The sequence below is a fragment of the Zootoca vivipara genome, chromosome 6, assembly GCF_965207765.1.
Source record: "Zootoca vivipara chromosome 6, rZooViv2.hap1.1, whole genome shotgun sequence".
Classification (NCBI taxonomy): Eukaryota; Metazoa; Chordata; class Lepidosauria; order Squamata; family Lacertidae; genus Zootoca; species Zootoca vivipara.
In genome coordinates this window covers 48,711,988-48,726,682 of record NC_142589.1, presented here as the reverse complement: position 1 = coordinate 48,726,682, position 14,695 = coordinate 48,711,988, and the positions used below count along the sequence as shown (strand labels likewise).

General features: G+C 47.3%; 1 protein-coding gene across 1 annotated transcript; it reads left to right on the top strand.

Moving 5' to 3' along the window:
* The first annotated feature begins 623 nt into the window (after positions 1-623).
* LCAT (lecithin-cholesterol acyltransferase) lies at positions 624-12,764 on the top strand. Its single transcript, XM_035118887.3, has 6 exons — positions 624-913; positions 4,968-5,124; positions 5,995-6,110; positions 7,550-7,645; positions 8,755-8,979; positions 9,755-12,764. The coding sequence occupies exons 1-6, from the start codon at positions 769-771 to the stop codon at positions 10,324-10,326; spliced, it is 1,311 nt and encodes a 436-aa protein (XP_034974778.1). The 5' UTR covers positions 624-768; the 3' UTR covers positions 10,327-12,764.
* Positions 12,765-14,695: the final 1,931 nt, after the last annotated feature.

Sequence of the window (14,695 nt, the reverse complement as noted above, 5' to 3'; positions counted from 1 at the left end):
CCGTCAAGGAAACATATGCTTCACACAATTTTTATGAAGCTTTGAAGCCATTTGCTGATAATACCAACAGTTCCTGCTTCATGCTCACACCAGTTGGTGCTGCCCAGCTTACACTGGGCTCCGCTGGGCACTGAATTTCCGCTGATACAAAAAGTGCCACTGATTTTTGATGTGGTATACCTTTCTTTGTTTTCTGAGCCAGAAAGTGGTTATACATTGGTGTAGAGCAAACACTTGCAGCTGACTGCCCTGAACTGCCACGATATGCATAAGCTTCCTGCAAACAGATGTCCCATTTTTGGTTGGCTTTCGGCCTGCAGACAAACAGTGAGGAATGCAAAGCTTTTAGAAGGGGTCTTGCTGAAAGCTGCATTTGTGGCTCCAAGCTGTAGTCATATGGATAGGAATCTCTGGCATCAGATGGTTTTGATTACTCCGGAAATGTCAGTCAGTCAGTAAGATTTCCTCCTTACTTGAGGGTAGCTTTTTCAAATTCCAGTGCCAACCAAACTCCTTTGGGTGCCCTTTGATTGAGAACAAGGCTTTCAATACTGGGACAAGTCACGTCTCCTCTGCCACCCATTCCTGGAAGGGTTGGGGCCAAGAGTCCCAAGCAGCTCAGTGGGGCTGTTCTGTGCACAGAGTCTGCTAATAATTTCCCCACATCCCGCCCTCTCGCCCTCCCTCCTACAAATAGTGTGCTCCATCGGAAAGGCTGCTGCTTTCTAGACCAGAGGCAGTGTCTGGAGGGACAGAGCAGAGTCCAGGATGGGGAGCTCAGCTGGGGCTGCAGTTGTCCTCTTTCTTGTCCTCTGGCAACCAGCAGGTGCCTTCTGGCTTTTCAATGTGCTCTTCCCACCCAGTACCACCCCAGAAGCAGCTCTCTCCAACAACACTCCCCCTGTGGTGCTTGGTAAGTTGGCATGGGGCACATGACAAGGGGGGCAGTGGCAGTCCTGGGGCTGGAGAGCCCAGCTCCCCACTGCAGGCAAAGTGTTGGCATGGTGGGAGGGGTCGGTGGGCTGGTTGAGGGCGGTCATTTGTGAACAGCCGGCTGGTCAATGTTGGGCAGGCAGGTATGAGGTCTGAGAAGAGTCTGTGTTGGGTTGCCTTGGCTGCGGTAGTGCCCCTTCCCCTGAGACGTGGATGGCTGAGAAGATGCTAGTCAAAGCAGATGGATCTGCAGGGTCTGATTAAGCTCACAGCTAGGATAGTTCAGGGCCTGACATGCTCATCTGGGATGCCTAGAAGCGGGTGTGTGCAGTGCTGGGCTGCTGGCCTTTTCTGTGGTACGCACTGGTGTGCAAATAGGTCTGAGATAAAGGTGAAGATTGGTGGAATGGGGATCGAAGTGATGTCACAGAACCACTGGTGGGATTCCCGGGACTAGAGGAGAGCCATGCTATTCTTTCCCTTGGAGGAGTACCTTGGAGGAAAGGGCATGTGGGGGACACTTTCCCAGAGGAAAGGCTGCAAGCTCTCCCCTGCATTTTGATTTCACCTTGCCCGACACTCCTGTAAGATGCTTTAGGGACAGGCCAGTGACCTCTCCATGAGTCCTGCATTGCCCTGCTTCTCCCTCATTGCCCCACATGAAGGAGGCCTTGGCAAGAGCGAGTGTGGCTGGATGAGATGTGCCTGGGAGCAGATCTATCCCCTCGTTTGCATCTAACATGGAAGCTACATTGACAAGCATGTTCAGCAGGGTAAGGGTCAAGCTGGGAATAAACTCTGAGCCCCCTAAATGAGCTGAAGTGTGGCTGCTGGGTCTTGCTTAGAGGGAGGCAGTGTCTTGCCTGGCATCTCCTTCTTCTTGGCCTCCAAGTTAATCAAGCACAAACTCCTAAATGCATCTGATCCCCCTTTCCGAGAGACCCAACATTGTCATGCTTAGATAGACCAGGGAGAGCTGAGCAGAAGGACATCCTGGGGCGGCAAGTTCCTTTCTGTCCGTAGGTTGGGGTGGGAGACTGTAGAGGGGATTGCAGTGCTTCATCTTGAGTAGAGGGCGGGACGTAGGAAAGGAATTCTTATTTTATTTTTGCTGGTGGCTCTCTCCCTCCCTCCCGCTGCAGAAAAACCAGCACTTCCATAATGCAAGAGTTAAAGGCAGAGGACCTCCTCTGTCCTGTGTTGAATCTGGTGAGCTACCTTTGACTCCTGGCTCAAAAGTGGCCTCTCCATCCCATGTATGTGCACACCCAGCCACCCACACCCTGGGAATCTCCTCCTGTCCCCGTCCCTTTTGATCCTGCCTGGAATAATCTTGCACAGTATTTTGCCGCACTGAATGGCCTTGACCGGACTTTGCTTTGTTTGCCTGGTGCTCTGAAAAAATGGTATCTTTGGCCAGAGAGCAAAAGTGATCTAAGTTGGTTCCTGTGTTCCTAGGAAAGGATGAGAAAAAGGACAAGCACCAGGAGGTGTCTTTAAACAGCATTCCCCGCCCCCAGTCTCATCACCAGCGTCCTGCCATAAAGAGGTTTTTACAGGGCCAGGGCTGTGGGATTCAACCCGGCCTTTTCTATATAGCCCTACATACAAATTTAATGCAACTTTTACCATTTTAACTTGTATTCTGTATTTTGTGGTATTACTTTCTACTTTCTCCCTCTGAGGGCAATTCCCTCCTCCATTCTGAACCTAATGCCAGGGTCCTGACAGAATCTTCCTCCCACATCTGATGCTCTTAACTTACAGAGAGCTTTGTTACATTTGGGGACAGTAAAAATAGCACCCCACACTTACAGCTCAAAGTGGTACAGTCTTCTCTGTTGCACGTGCTGGTGGAGAACATTACTCAAAGTGGCAGAAGCCTGGATTGCACTCCTCCTACCTTCAGGTAGGAATGTTTGCTGGGCCAAAGGCAGCAACATCCATCCCATGGTGTGGTCAATGGATTTAGCCATGACAATGCTGCCCCCATCCTTTTTGGCTCGAGAGTTTCATTGTGTGCAGGCTTTTCACATATATATGTGGGAGCTTTCAAAAATATGACACCACCTCCATATACCCTTAAAGTGGTACGGTATGGAATATGACCATCTCGTTCTGTCTGACATGTGGACAGCAGGTTCTGAGACCCCAACTGGCTGGCAGGTTCACTAAGGACAAACATGGGCAAAATCACATTATTGCACCCCCCAGAAGTAAGGGACTCCAGTTCCCACCGGAGCACCTGTTTCAGAGCATCTGTGGGAGGAGCTTGCCAGGAGTCTAAAACACAAAGCAGCTCCCTTGGACTGAAATTTAACTCTGCCCTTTGGCAGAATCCACTAGGAGACTCTGCGGAAGCCACTCTTGGAAGAAGACAGGTATTCTGGCCATGTTGGATCAACAGGTATCTTTTTTACATTAAGGGGGCACAGGACCCCCAAGCACACAAACAGAAGTGATTCCTCATGCCTTGCTTTTTGCAATAAGCATGCTGTCTCACAGGGTAACCTGTGGAAAGACTTACCAGACTAAAGCATTCAACTGATGCTCAGGCATGCTCTCCCGCACCTGTATTTGCTACTTACTCCAGGTTGTACAGTGTACTGTTTTTCAAGACCACTTGGCAGGGCTGTAGCTGCCGGGAATATCCTTATGTGTTAAGTTTTGAAAAGAAATTTGGTGGGATTTTATCATATATACAACAAATACATATACACAGGATAAGGTACAGCACAAAATTCGGCTTCCCGAATTTTCCTTAAGTACTCTCCTTAATGATTTAAGTCTCTTCCAGATATGCTGAGCTTTTTGTAGTTGTACTATTATTTTTGTTGTATTGCTTTGTTTGACTTGCTTAATAAAAACAAAAAACATTTTTTGCCATAGCAAAAAAAAAGTTTGAAAATAAATAAAAACAATTAAAATCAGTAAACAAGCTGATCTCAAGGCGCAGGCTGGCCAAAGGAGGTTACAGAAACTTGCTCAGACCTCAAAGCAACTGGTTTCAGGCCTGCTTGTGCTTCCAGGACCCAGAATGGAGGCAAACTCGAGAATCCCCCTGTCCCAGTCAAAGGCACAGCCCAGAGGCTGATATTCCAAAGGCTTAAAGCAATGGCTGGGAGGGGCAGGGAACCACCACCACTCCCTTTCCTTGTGGCATTTCCAAGATACCTGAGTGACATGAGTATCCTATAGGCATCGCATCTACCACAAGATCCTAACATAAAGACTCTTAACAGTGTCTTGCTTTTGTTGGGTGCTTTACAGCAGTAGGTGGCCAAAACATTGTACTCCCAGATGCTGTGAGCTGCAACTTCCACAGCCCCTGGCCCAGGGGGTCAGCAAACTTTTTCAGCAGAGGGCTGGTCCACTGTCCTTCAGATCTTGCGGGGGGCCGGACTATATTTTTTTTTGGGGGGGGAAATGAACTAATTCCTATACCCCACAAATAACCCAGAGATGCATTTTAAATAAAAGGAGACATTCTACATATGTAAAAACATGCTGATTCCCGGACCGTCCGTGAGCCGGATTTAGAAGGCAATTGGGCCGGATTCGGCCCCCGGGCCTTAGTTTGCCTACCCATGCCCTGACCTTTGGCCGTGCTAGCTGGGGTAGAAGAGTGCTGTAGTCCACAACATCTGGAAGGCTCATCATTGGCTGCCCCTGCCTAACAAGGACAGGAGTGCCTAGCAAGAAACTCTCCTCACCACACAGGCAAATGGCTGTACATTTTTGCTAGGAAAATGCTTGCCACCTTGTTTTGGTGGCCTGGCTCCTGTTCCCAAGGTATAGACAGGTGAAGCTTTGCCCACCATTTATATCCATGATGGGGAAAGCTTCATCAGTTCTAAATTTCCATGCACCAAGAGCAGGGCCCCTAGAAAATATAGCAACCCCCACCCCCACTCGCATTCTTTCGTTACTACAAAATAACTGCAATCTCTCCAGGACTTTTAATCCATTTCACAGGTGGCTTTAGATGCACCACTAAGACAGGCTACCATTCCTCTTTCTTCGGTCCCTTTCAGTGCCTGGTTGCCTGGGAAACCAACTAGAGGCCAAGCTGGACAAGCCAGATGTGGTGAACTGGATGTGCTACCGCCAGACAGATGACTTCTTCACCATCTGGCTGAACCTCAACATGTTCCTGCCTCTTGGGGTTGACTGTTGGATTGACAATACCAAGTATGTCGCTGGCTGAAGCCACTTTATAGCTTGTTATTCTGTGACTCCGTCACGTGAGGAGGGTCTCAGTTTTCGCAGAAACTGAACCATAACAGGGTGAGGGACGCTTCATCCACGGTGGAAGCCAGAAGTTTGTGGAAGTACAAAGTAGCACAGGAAGGGGACGGGGATCTGGTGTGCCGCCCCCTTCAGCTGTCATTGGGCTCCAACTCTCTTCCATCCCAGCAGCCAGCATGGCCAATGATGGAGACTGTAGTCTGACTGCTGGTTGCAAGAAAAAAATAGGTATAAAAAGTGTATTCCTGGATGCCAAGATCCCAACCTGGGGGCAAATAGCCTTCAATGAGAAAACCACAGTCGAGATTTAAAATCACAAAACCAAGTAAAGTGTGGAAATGTACACTGTTAGACCTTTAAAATATGTGCCCTTGTGAGCTCTCTCTTGCCCTAGCATAGGAAAGACCACGTGTTTGGTAAGTTAAAAACTGGTTTACTTGCAAACTCTTCAAAGGTCAGGATCATGTGCTTTTCTATACATCAGTCAGAAAAGTTGCACAGGCTGTAAAACGTAGCTGTTACAAAGTGGTAAAAGTTATTTATATAGGAACTCAAGAGTTGCTTGTGAGAGCCATGCGGTCTGAGCTTGGAGGAACCAGCTCAGACCTCCTAACACATTGAACTTCTCAGGTAGACTGAAGGGAACAAAGGTTTGATTGCCTCGTCCCTTCCAAGGTGAGCTGGGCTGGCAGGACATAGTAATCATTATGATTTTTTTAAAGTATTTCTTTTGACATTTTAATACCCAGGAATGAAAACCCCAGCATGGTGGTTGTGTTTTGCTTTGCACCTGAATCTGCCTTCTGCCCACAGAGTGATCTACAACAGGACAACTCGGAGGGTGTCCAATGCTCCTGGAGTCCAAATCAGAGTCCCTGGGTTTGGCAAAACCCACTCAGTGGAATACCTGGACAGGAGCAAACTGGCAGGTAGGAGGCATTGCTACCTGCAAATCAGTCATCTCTCTGGTGGAGGAAGGAAGTTTGCTCCTTCAGTCTGCTTGAGCCATGGGCATAGCCAATGGGGGGCAGGGAGGGGCAGGGAGGGGCATCAATAAAAATCAATAAAAATACATAGGAAACACAGGTTCTGCACCCCTAACAAAAGGCCTGCCCCCCAACAAAAATGCATTGAGCATTGCTAAAGAGAGACTTTTCTACAACGGGATTAAAATGAGGGTCCCATATGATATGCCAGAGAGCTGCCTTAAGTAGCAGCAAGGCCCATTTCCATGATGTTTCTGCAGTGCTCACTAGTCAACAGGGAGCCTTGGGAAGCAAAGGTGGTTTTTCCTCCCCCACCCCCACCCCTGAAACTTTAGTTAGGGGCATCTACCTTGCAATATCCTCCCCTGGTTGATTCCTGTCCAATTTGGTTCCAGGATTAGTAGCAAACAGATCTTGCTCCTCTTCCCCCTAGGAGTGGCGGGCACTTCACGCCACTTCCTCATTTTCTTTTTACTTACTTTTTAAAAAGTAAAATGCATAGAAAACAATTAGTGAAAATCAGTAATTACCACCCCCAGCAATGACTGAGAACAGACTTATTACTGAGTGAATGAAACATGCCCACTTCTGACTCTCAAAGCTACTTCGGAAGTGACATGGGGAAGCTGTTTCTGAGCTAGAGTGCAGGGGCTGACTTAGGTTTGTTGTGGGTTTTTAGGGGGCATCTGATAGCAGGGAAAGGCTTCTCTTCCTCCTTGCTCATGATCTTTTGTAGCTTTACCTCATTCCTCTTCTGTGTGTGCCACTTTCTTCTGTGTGTGCCACTTTCAGTTTGTAATGTAGGCACTGTTCCCCCCCCCCCCAGGGAGTATTCAAGAGTACACAGTAGGAAAAAAAAGCACCGAATGTAGGCATGCAAGAAAGAGGACCTTCCAGAAATTTTTGATGCAGCAGGATATGCACCCACTCTGCCCAACCATTTCCCACGGTCCAGAATTTCCTATTTTGTAGGCGTTTACCAGAATACAAGAATCTCTAGCTAGGAAAAGTAATGTATGTCTAGTGTTTCATTATGGTTTCCCTACTTTTCTTGAAGACATTTTTTTAAAGGGTGCAATTTCTGCTCCCCCCACTTCAACAACAACAAAAAGCTGCTCACTCCACACCTTGGCAAGTGGGTATTGTGCCCATACCTGAGGTACCAGGTGTTTTTTTTTAGCTGGGGGGGCAGCGGCGAGTGTTACCTATCGAGGAGTTGGCATCCTTACTCCTGCCTCCTAATGGGCTGGACCCAATGAGGCTCGGAGCAAGCCAGGGAGCCCTCAGAGCCGGAAGTGGTCCCCTCCAACAGGTCACCTACCCAGCCTTCCTCCCCTTGCCCCCCCTCCTGTTAACCTCTTCCTCTCCCTCCCTCCCTCCAGGGTACATGCACACACTGGTGCAGCACCTGGTCAACAATGGCTATGTGCGAGACCAAACCGTGCGCGCCGCCCCCTATGACTGGAGGATCGGGCCTGGTAAGCACAAATGGGTAACTAGGGAGGGGGCTGTGAGGAGGACTCAGTGGGTGTGCTTCCCCCTAAAGCGTAATGTTTCACAGACTATTGTATTTTAATATTTTGTTGGAAGCCGCCCAGATGGGCAGGGTATTAATAATAATAATAATTATTATTATTATTATTATTATTAATAATAATAATTGTTGGAAGCCGCCCAGATGGGCAGGGTATTTATTATTATTATTATTATTATTATTATTATTATTATTATTATTATTATTATTTATTAGCAGCAACCATGGAATAACGGTGAGGTCAAGGCAAGGAGAGAGGGGTGAAAGCAGCCCTCTTGAGTGTGGGGAGTTTAAATACCCCCCCCACACACACACCTGTCGCTGTGTGGCTAAGGCATCTTTTGGGGAAACAGCACAGAAGGAAAGGGCAACTATTTCCTCCCTTCGCCATTGTAACAGCCCTGGTGCAAATCCCCCCCCCCCATGGCTGATTTTTTTTAAAAAAAACAACCCAGAATCTTAGAATTGTAGAGTTGGAAGGGACCACAAGGTCATCCGGTCCGATGTAGGAATCTGTTTGCCCAACGTGGGGCTCAAACCCACAACCCTGAGATGAAGAGCCCCATGCTCTACCGACTGGAAGTCTGTAATGAGGTCTGGTCGTACATCCCACCTCCTCTGGGCGCTCAGCAGAGCGGAGGCTGCCTCAGGTTTGAGGGTCGGAATATCCGCAATCAGCTTGGAACATATAATATCTGGTGCTTCTGAAGCATCAGGCTTGCCTGACTAGAGGTCAGAGTTTGCAGGCAGGAGAGCGTGGCTTCTGGAGGACCTGAGACGCTGCAGCACCTCATTTTAAAAACACACTGTTCAAGTCACACAACTGGCAAGGACTCGTGAGGCGGCCTTGCACAAACCTCCACCTCTGACCTTCTGTGCATGCAGAATAGCTCAGGTTCAGTCCCCCATGGCAGGGTTTCCAAATAGGGCTGGGAAAAGATGCATCCCAGCCCCATCTGCTGCAACACCACGGGGCAGCCTGGATGGCCACTGGGGTGGCCAGCAAGGCCATGTGACTGGCCAGATCCAGCAACCCCAACTATGTCTCCACAGATCAGCAAGAGGAATACTTCTGTGACCTGCGCAGCCTGGTGGAGGAAATGCGTAAGGCCTACAAGAAGCCTGTCTTCCTCATTGGACACAGCCTGGGAAACCTGAACATCCTCTATTTCCTCCTCCAGCAGTCCCAGGCCTGGAAAAGTCAGAACATCCGGGGCTTCATCTCCCTGGGGGCTCCTTGGGGGGGAGCAGTGAAGCCCATAAGGGTCCTGGCCTCAGGTGAGTTGCTTGCCAGCAGGTGAGGTGAGCCGGAATATCAGGTCCCTCCAGACTTAAAAAAAAGGCTGTGCGCACCTCTTACCTGGGTGACCTCCCCTCCTCTCCCACTGTCTGGGGTTGCTGCCATGCCCCTTGATGCTCAGGGATGGGGGTGGGGCTATCAAAATGGGGGTGGAGCTTAAATGCACATTTAAAAAACAAAATTACTCTCAGGCCTCTAGCACAGATTTGCTGTCTTTTATTGCCTCCTGCTAAACTAATCTAGACATGAGTATCTTGGGGGGCGGGGTGCATCTCCCACTCTTTTTATTATTGCTGTTCAAAAAAAGGAGATGGTTCTCTTTGGATTGTGTTGGGATTTCTCAGTTTTCCATAAAACTCAGTCGAGCTTTAAAGATGCAGAATGTACACAGCCGTAGTCTTTTTTCCCTTGCTGTTTTCCAGATGTGTGCTGTTCAACTCCAATATACTTTGTTTATTGTGTGGTATGAAACAGAAAAAGACTAAAGCTATGTACACACTATACCTTTAAAGCACATTTTAAGCTCCTTCTTTCCCTCAAAGAATCCTGGGCTCTGTAGTTTGCCGCTCACAGAGTTACAATCCTCAGCGACTTTAACAAACTAAAATGCCCAGAATTCTTTGAAGTGGGAAACATGATTTGAATGTGCTTTCAAGTCCATTTGCTGAAGCATGGGCAAAGCAGGCTTTGGGGGAAATTGGTTGGACGTCTGTGCTGGTGCTGCAGTTGATACCAAGCTGGTCTGCATTTCAGGTGATGACCAGGGCATCCCCATTATGTCCAGCATCAAATTGCGTGAGGAGAAGCGCATGACCACGGCCAGCCCCTGGATGTTCCCAGACACAATTGCGTGGCCAGAGACCCATGCCTTCATCTCCACCCCATCCTACAACTACACCTACCGGGACTACCAACGCCTCTTCACTGACATTAACTTTGAGGATGGCTGGTACATGTGGAACGACACCAAGGACCTGCTGAAGGGGCTGCCTGCCCCAGGGGTTGAGGTGTATTGCATCTATGGCACGGGTTTCCCCACTGTGGAAACCTACATTTACAATGACCGCTTCCCCTACGAGGATCCCATCGACTTCGTGTATGGGGATGGGGATGACAGCGTTAGCCGCCGCAGCCTGGAGCTCTGCAAGCGATGGCATGGCCAGCAGGAACAGAAGGTGCACGTGGTGGAGATGCCTGGCGTCGAGCATCTCAACATGGTCTTTGACAACCGCACCCTCAACTACATCAATGAAATCCTGCTGGGAAACTTTGGGAATGCCACAGCTACAGAAGATAAGCAGGGAAAGGAGGAAGAGGCTTCTTAGAGACCCAACACAAAGACAAACAGGAGAAATGAAGGCCCTGCGCTGAGGAGATTGGGGCCATTTTATGCCTCCTGCATAGACACGAAGCAGGATGACTCATACGTGCCCCCCACACCCCCCAAAGTCTACAATGTTATGTGCAACACAGCTGGATGCAGAGGTGCCTTGCAGGATCCTGCCTCCCTGCTTGTTCTGAGAGGGAAAGACTCCTCCAAATTGCCAACAGCTGCCTGGAAAATTTCCATTGCTGGTGTGATTGTTGGGGCCCCTGACCTGAGAGTTCATGTTCCCCCAGCATGGTTTCAGTTAGGTTGGCAGGTGAACTAGCCCAGATATTTATTTACTCAATGCAAAAAGAACAAGGAGTCATGGGACACATTGAAGACCAACACATTTTATTATGGCATATGCCTTCCTGGGCTGCAGGCCCTTCATCCTATGCATGGAGTTGTGGGTATATCTAGACATACACATAGCTGTAGGGAGCGAACATCGTCAGACACATATTAAACACAAGAAGTATAGGCTGTATCAATTGTATTAAAGGTTAACAGGGCACCTGAGAAGGGCGGCAGCCAGAAGAAGAGGATGATGAGCTGATGCCAACATCTAAAGGCTGTGCCCAGCAGTGGCTTCTGGCTTTGACTGCATCTTCCAGAAAGGGGTGGCAGTAGGAGGAGAGGAGAAAAACCCTCCCCTTCTCCTCCAACTGCCCCCCCTCTCCAGAAGACTAAAGACAAAGCTGGAAGCTGCTGTTTTACACAGCCTTCACATCATGTTGGCTTTGGGCTTCTCATTCTCTGGTTGCCACCCCTTTCTGGCCTTGGCTCCCCAATGTTGGCTGTGGGGCAGATGGAGGGCAACTGCCCAGGTGCCCTCACCTCTGGCTGCACTGCCCAGCATGGTGGTGATGAGGACATCCCTCCCTCTTCTTAGAGGACGTCCCTATGCTCTGCAGAACTTGGCCAGCTTCAAGGCCCCTGCCCTGGGCAGGCTCAGCACCCTGATCCCATAAACAAGCTGTATGGCATCAGCAACATCCTTAGCACACCCATGGCTACAGCAACGTCTGCCTGCAGTTTTCTCACTGGCCTGCCCCTCCTAAAGGAAGGGAAGACTGTGTCTAGGTACCCCAAGCCCCTGGCGAAGCTGCCCAGCCAGCCTCCCAACTTGTGGCCTGTATTTATGCGGGGTTAATCCTGGAGTGACCCTAGGCTCACCTGTCCAGGTAAGGTAGATCCTGGCGAGGAAAAGGGGTGTGGGAGGTTATATGAAGGAGGGGATAATTGTTATAAAGGGAAGGCGGGATTCATTTTAACTAACTCTGTAATCCTGATAATTTCCGAGAGAGAGCCCGAGATAGGGTAGAACAGCACACTGTCCATGAGTGGAAAATCTCTCTCCTTTATTACTTGGCAAGTTGCACAGCTAAGTTCTGCTGCAGTAAACAGGTTCTAGCTTAGGACTCATTGAAATGGGAAAGGAGACAAGCTAAAATTCAACTTGTCCAGTTGGATTTATCAGATGTTGGTGAATGCGGGGGCTAGGGGCCGGTTCCTTCCACTCTCCATCTCCCAAGCCAGCATTGCTTCCAGGAAGGTGCTGTTGAGGAAAGAAGGAAACTCAAAAGTTTTAAGGCGAGAGAGAGAGAGAGAGAGAGAGAGAGAGAGAGAGAGAGAGAAGTCCCCCCAAAGTGCCCCCTAATATAAAGCCCTCTCACTTGAAATATTTTCCCACACTCTTGGTTCTCTCTTTGGTAACACCCCTGAATAATTTTAGTCCTCTGTTCCACCAATTCTGTATGGGAATAATAAATGCTATACTGACCTATGCAGGGCTGTTGAAAGGATTTCTGAGATAATGTATGTGAAAGCTATGAATGTATTTTGTTTTTCCTGTCTCATGCCTGACACTGGGGATTTGGGGATGGCACAACTATTTGTCTTTAATTTAAAGAGGAGAAATGATTTTGGAATGATCACGGCACAGGCATTTTGATTTAACTTTTTAAAAATGGTTTTTGGTTGCTTGGTGCTGGTTTTTATCTTTTCCTTTCTGTCCTTGCTCTGCTTGGTTGCTTCAAGTCAGTCGGTCTTTAGGATTCACAGCAGAAACCTATGCATGCTTACTCAGAAGTCTGTCTCAGTCTCACTATATTCAGTTGGGCTTACTCATAGGTAAAGTGCATAGGATTGCAGATTTAGCTGCATTCCCAGGGTCTCAGGATTGAGTATTGGATGTACCTTATCTCTGTCTGTACATATGTTAATGTGTGTACACTGCAAGGCATCAGCAATGCAAAGGTGGTCATTTTGCATACTAGGCTACAATGGCTGGTTTTGAACCGTATATTGTAAGACAATGTTTTTTCCTACTATAGCTTTTACAATTTTTTTGTCATTTCATTTATCTGTTGGAGATAAAGGTATTGTACATTATCCTTTCCCTTGCACATTTTTTCCTCACGAACAATCTGGTGACATGGGGTAGGTTGAGAGGTTGCAATTGGCTCAAAGTGACCTTGTGAACTTTACAAAGAAGCTGGAATTTGAACCTGAAACCCGAGTGCATTGCTGTGTGCAATGGGTAGGGAGGGTGGGGAAAACACTGAGTTTGCACAATGTTCCTTGATGTCTGAACTGGAATGCTAAAAACAGGTAAACTCAAGTTCTAGAGGGAACAAAACACTACAACTTGATTTTTGTGGGCTTCGTTGTGTGTGGACTACAGAGTTGTGTTTAAAAGTCCAGAGCCTCCAAGTGTCCCTATTTTCCAGGGACACCCCTGATTTAGAGAAGCCGTTCCAGTTTCTGATTTGATCCTTGAAGTCGCACTTTTCCTTAGGATGTCCCTATTTTCATTGGATAAATTTTGGAGGGTATGGAGTTATCCAACCCCCAATCCACCTGAATGCAATCAGAGCCATGCCCTGCTTTATTTTCTTTGATTCTCCAGAGGGGTGCAAAGTTGGGAGGATTTGGGGGAACTCTAAGGGGAGCCTAGATACAGCTGCCTAAGCCTTCTGCTTGGGGGTAAATGCAGGGGTTCACCAGATGGCTGACCTTGGAAATAATGGATGGTGAAGTGCAAATGCTGTGGTGAAAATATGTATTTCTACAACAACACAATTCTGGAGAAGAAATGGACTTGGTGAAAGGAGAACAATGATTGAAATGATGCATCCAGATTTACACACCAGCAAGATGAAAAGAAAGAAATAATACAGAGACAACAAGTAATGATTTAAGGTGGAGTGGCAAGGGGCAGAGTAACCTCATTTGTTTTGTTTTCATTCTGTTTGTGGTTTTTTTAAAGGGAATTGACAAATAGAGGGAGGGAGACGGGGTAAGGGAGGACAAAAATGTAAATTAAAAATAATTTTGGATTTAAGATTAGATTCCATAAGAAATGGAATGTGAATTGAAAATAAATAATGTAACATTAAAGCAGTAAATAGGGGATAGGAGGAGCACATTGACGATAGAGAGTGGGAGGTAAATTTAATGGAAAAATTGAATTAAATTTGATGTAATTAGGTACTGGTTTGTTAAAAATTTGGAAAATTAATAAAAAATATTTGGGGGAAAAGAGTTCTCTTTCCCAAAGAAATCCACTCCCCAAAGGCGCAATACAAAGGTCATATCACAAAAAGGGGAAATTTTAGCCCCTGACCTGTCAAAGTGTCTCTTTCACCTTTGGGGCCAACATTAGTATATCTCTTTGCTATTACAATTACCGTAGTGTCTGTTCACATAGTCCTTTATTTATGAGTAGATAGCCCTCTTTAGGTCTTTTGGTAGGTCTAGTATTGCCAATTGACAGATTGCTGGAAAGGTCAAGCATGTGCTGTCACACACAGGGGATTGTGGCTGCCCCTGATCTGACCACCTCAGCCACTCAGCACTACTTTGTCTATGTCCCTTGTTTTGGCTTCCATTTACTAGCAAACCATTTTATTCAAACATTTACAGTGTTTCTCATTCCTAAAATAGTTGATAGGCCTTAATTAATATTATTAATTATGTGGGGGGTTATTGGGATGGGTTATTGATTTATATTTTGTTCCTGTTCTTGTGATGTATTTTGTGCTTTTATATTGCATTTTTATGTAGTCAGCGCCCTGAGATCTGTGGATTAAGGGCAGTATACACCTTTAATAAATACATTTAATAATACTAACTTCCACAAGGTGCGTGTCTCTGCTTTTCCCCATGCTGTTTGATGGATGAGATGTTGGCAAGCTGTTCTGCAGAGCCAAGCCTGCTACTTACAGAGTTTTTCCTATAGAGGCTGCTGTTTCCTACGGGGATTTAAAATTTAAAGGACAACTGGCATTTTATCAGTAGCGCTTTCTTTCGTTGTATGGGGC

Coding starts and splice junctions, on each gene's coding strand:
- LCAT (XM_035118887.3), top strand. CDS start 769: ATGGGGAGCTCAGCTGGGGCTGCAGTTGTCCTCTTTCTTGTCCTCTGG. Junction 914..4,967: donor CACTCCCCCTGTGGTGCTTG/GTAAGTTGGCAT, acceptor GGTCCCTTTCAG/TGCCTGGTTGCCTGGGAAAC. Junction 8,980..9,754: donor CATAAGGGTCCTGGCCTCAG/GTGAGTTGCTTG, acceptor TCTGCATTTCAG/GTGATGACCAGGGCATCCCC.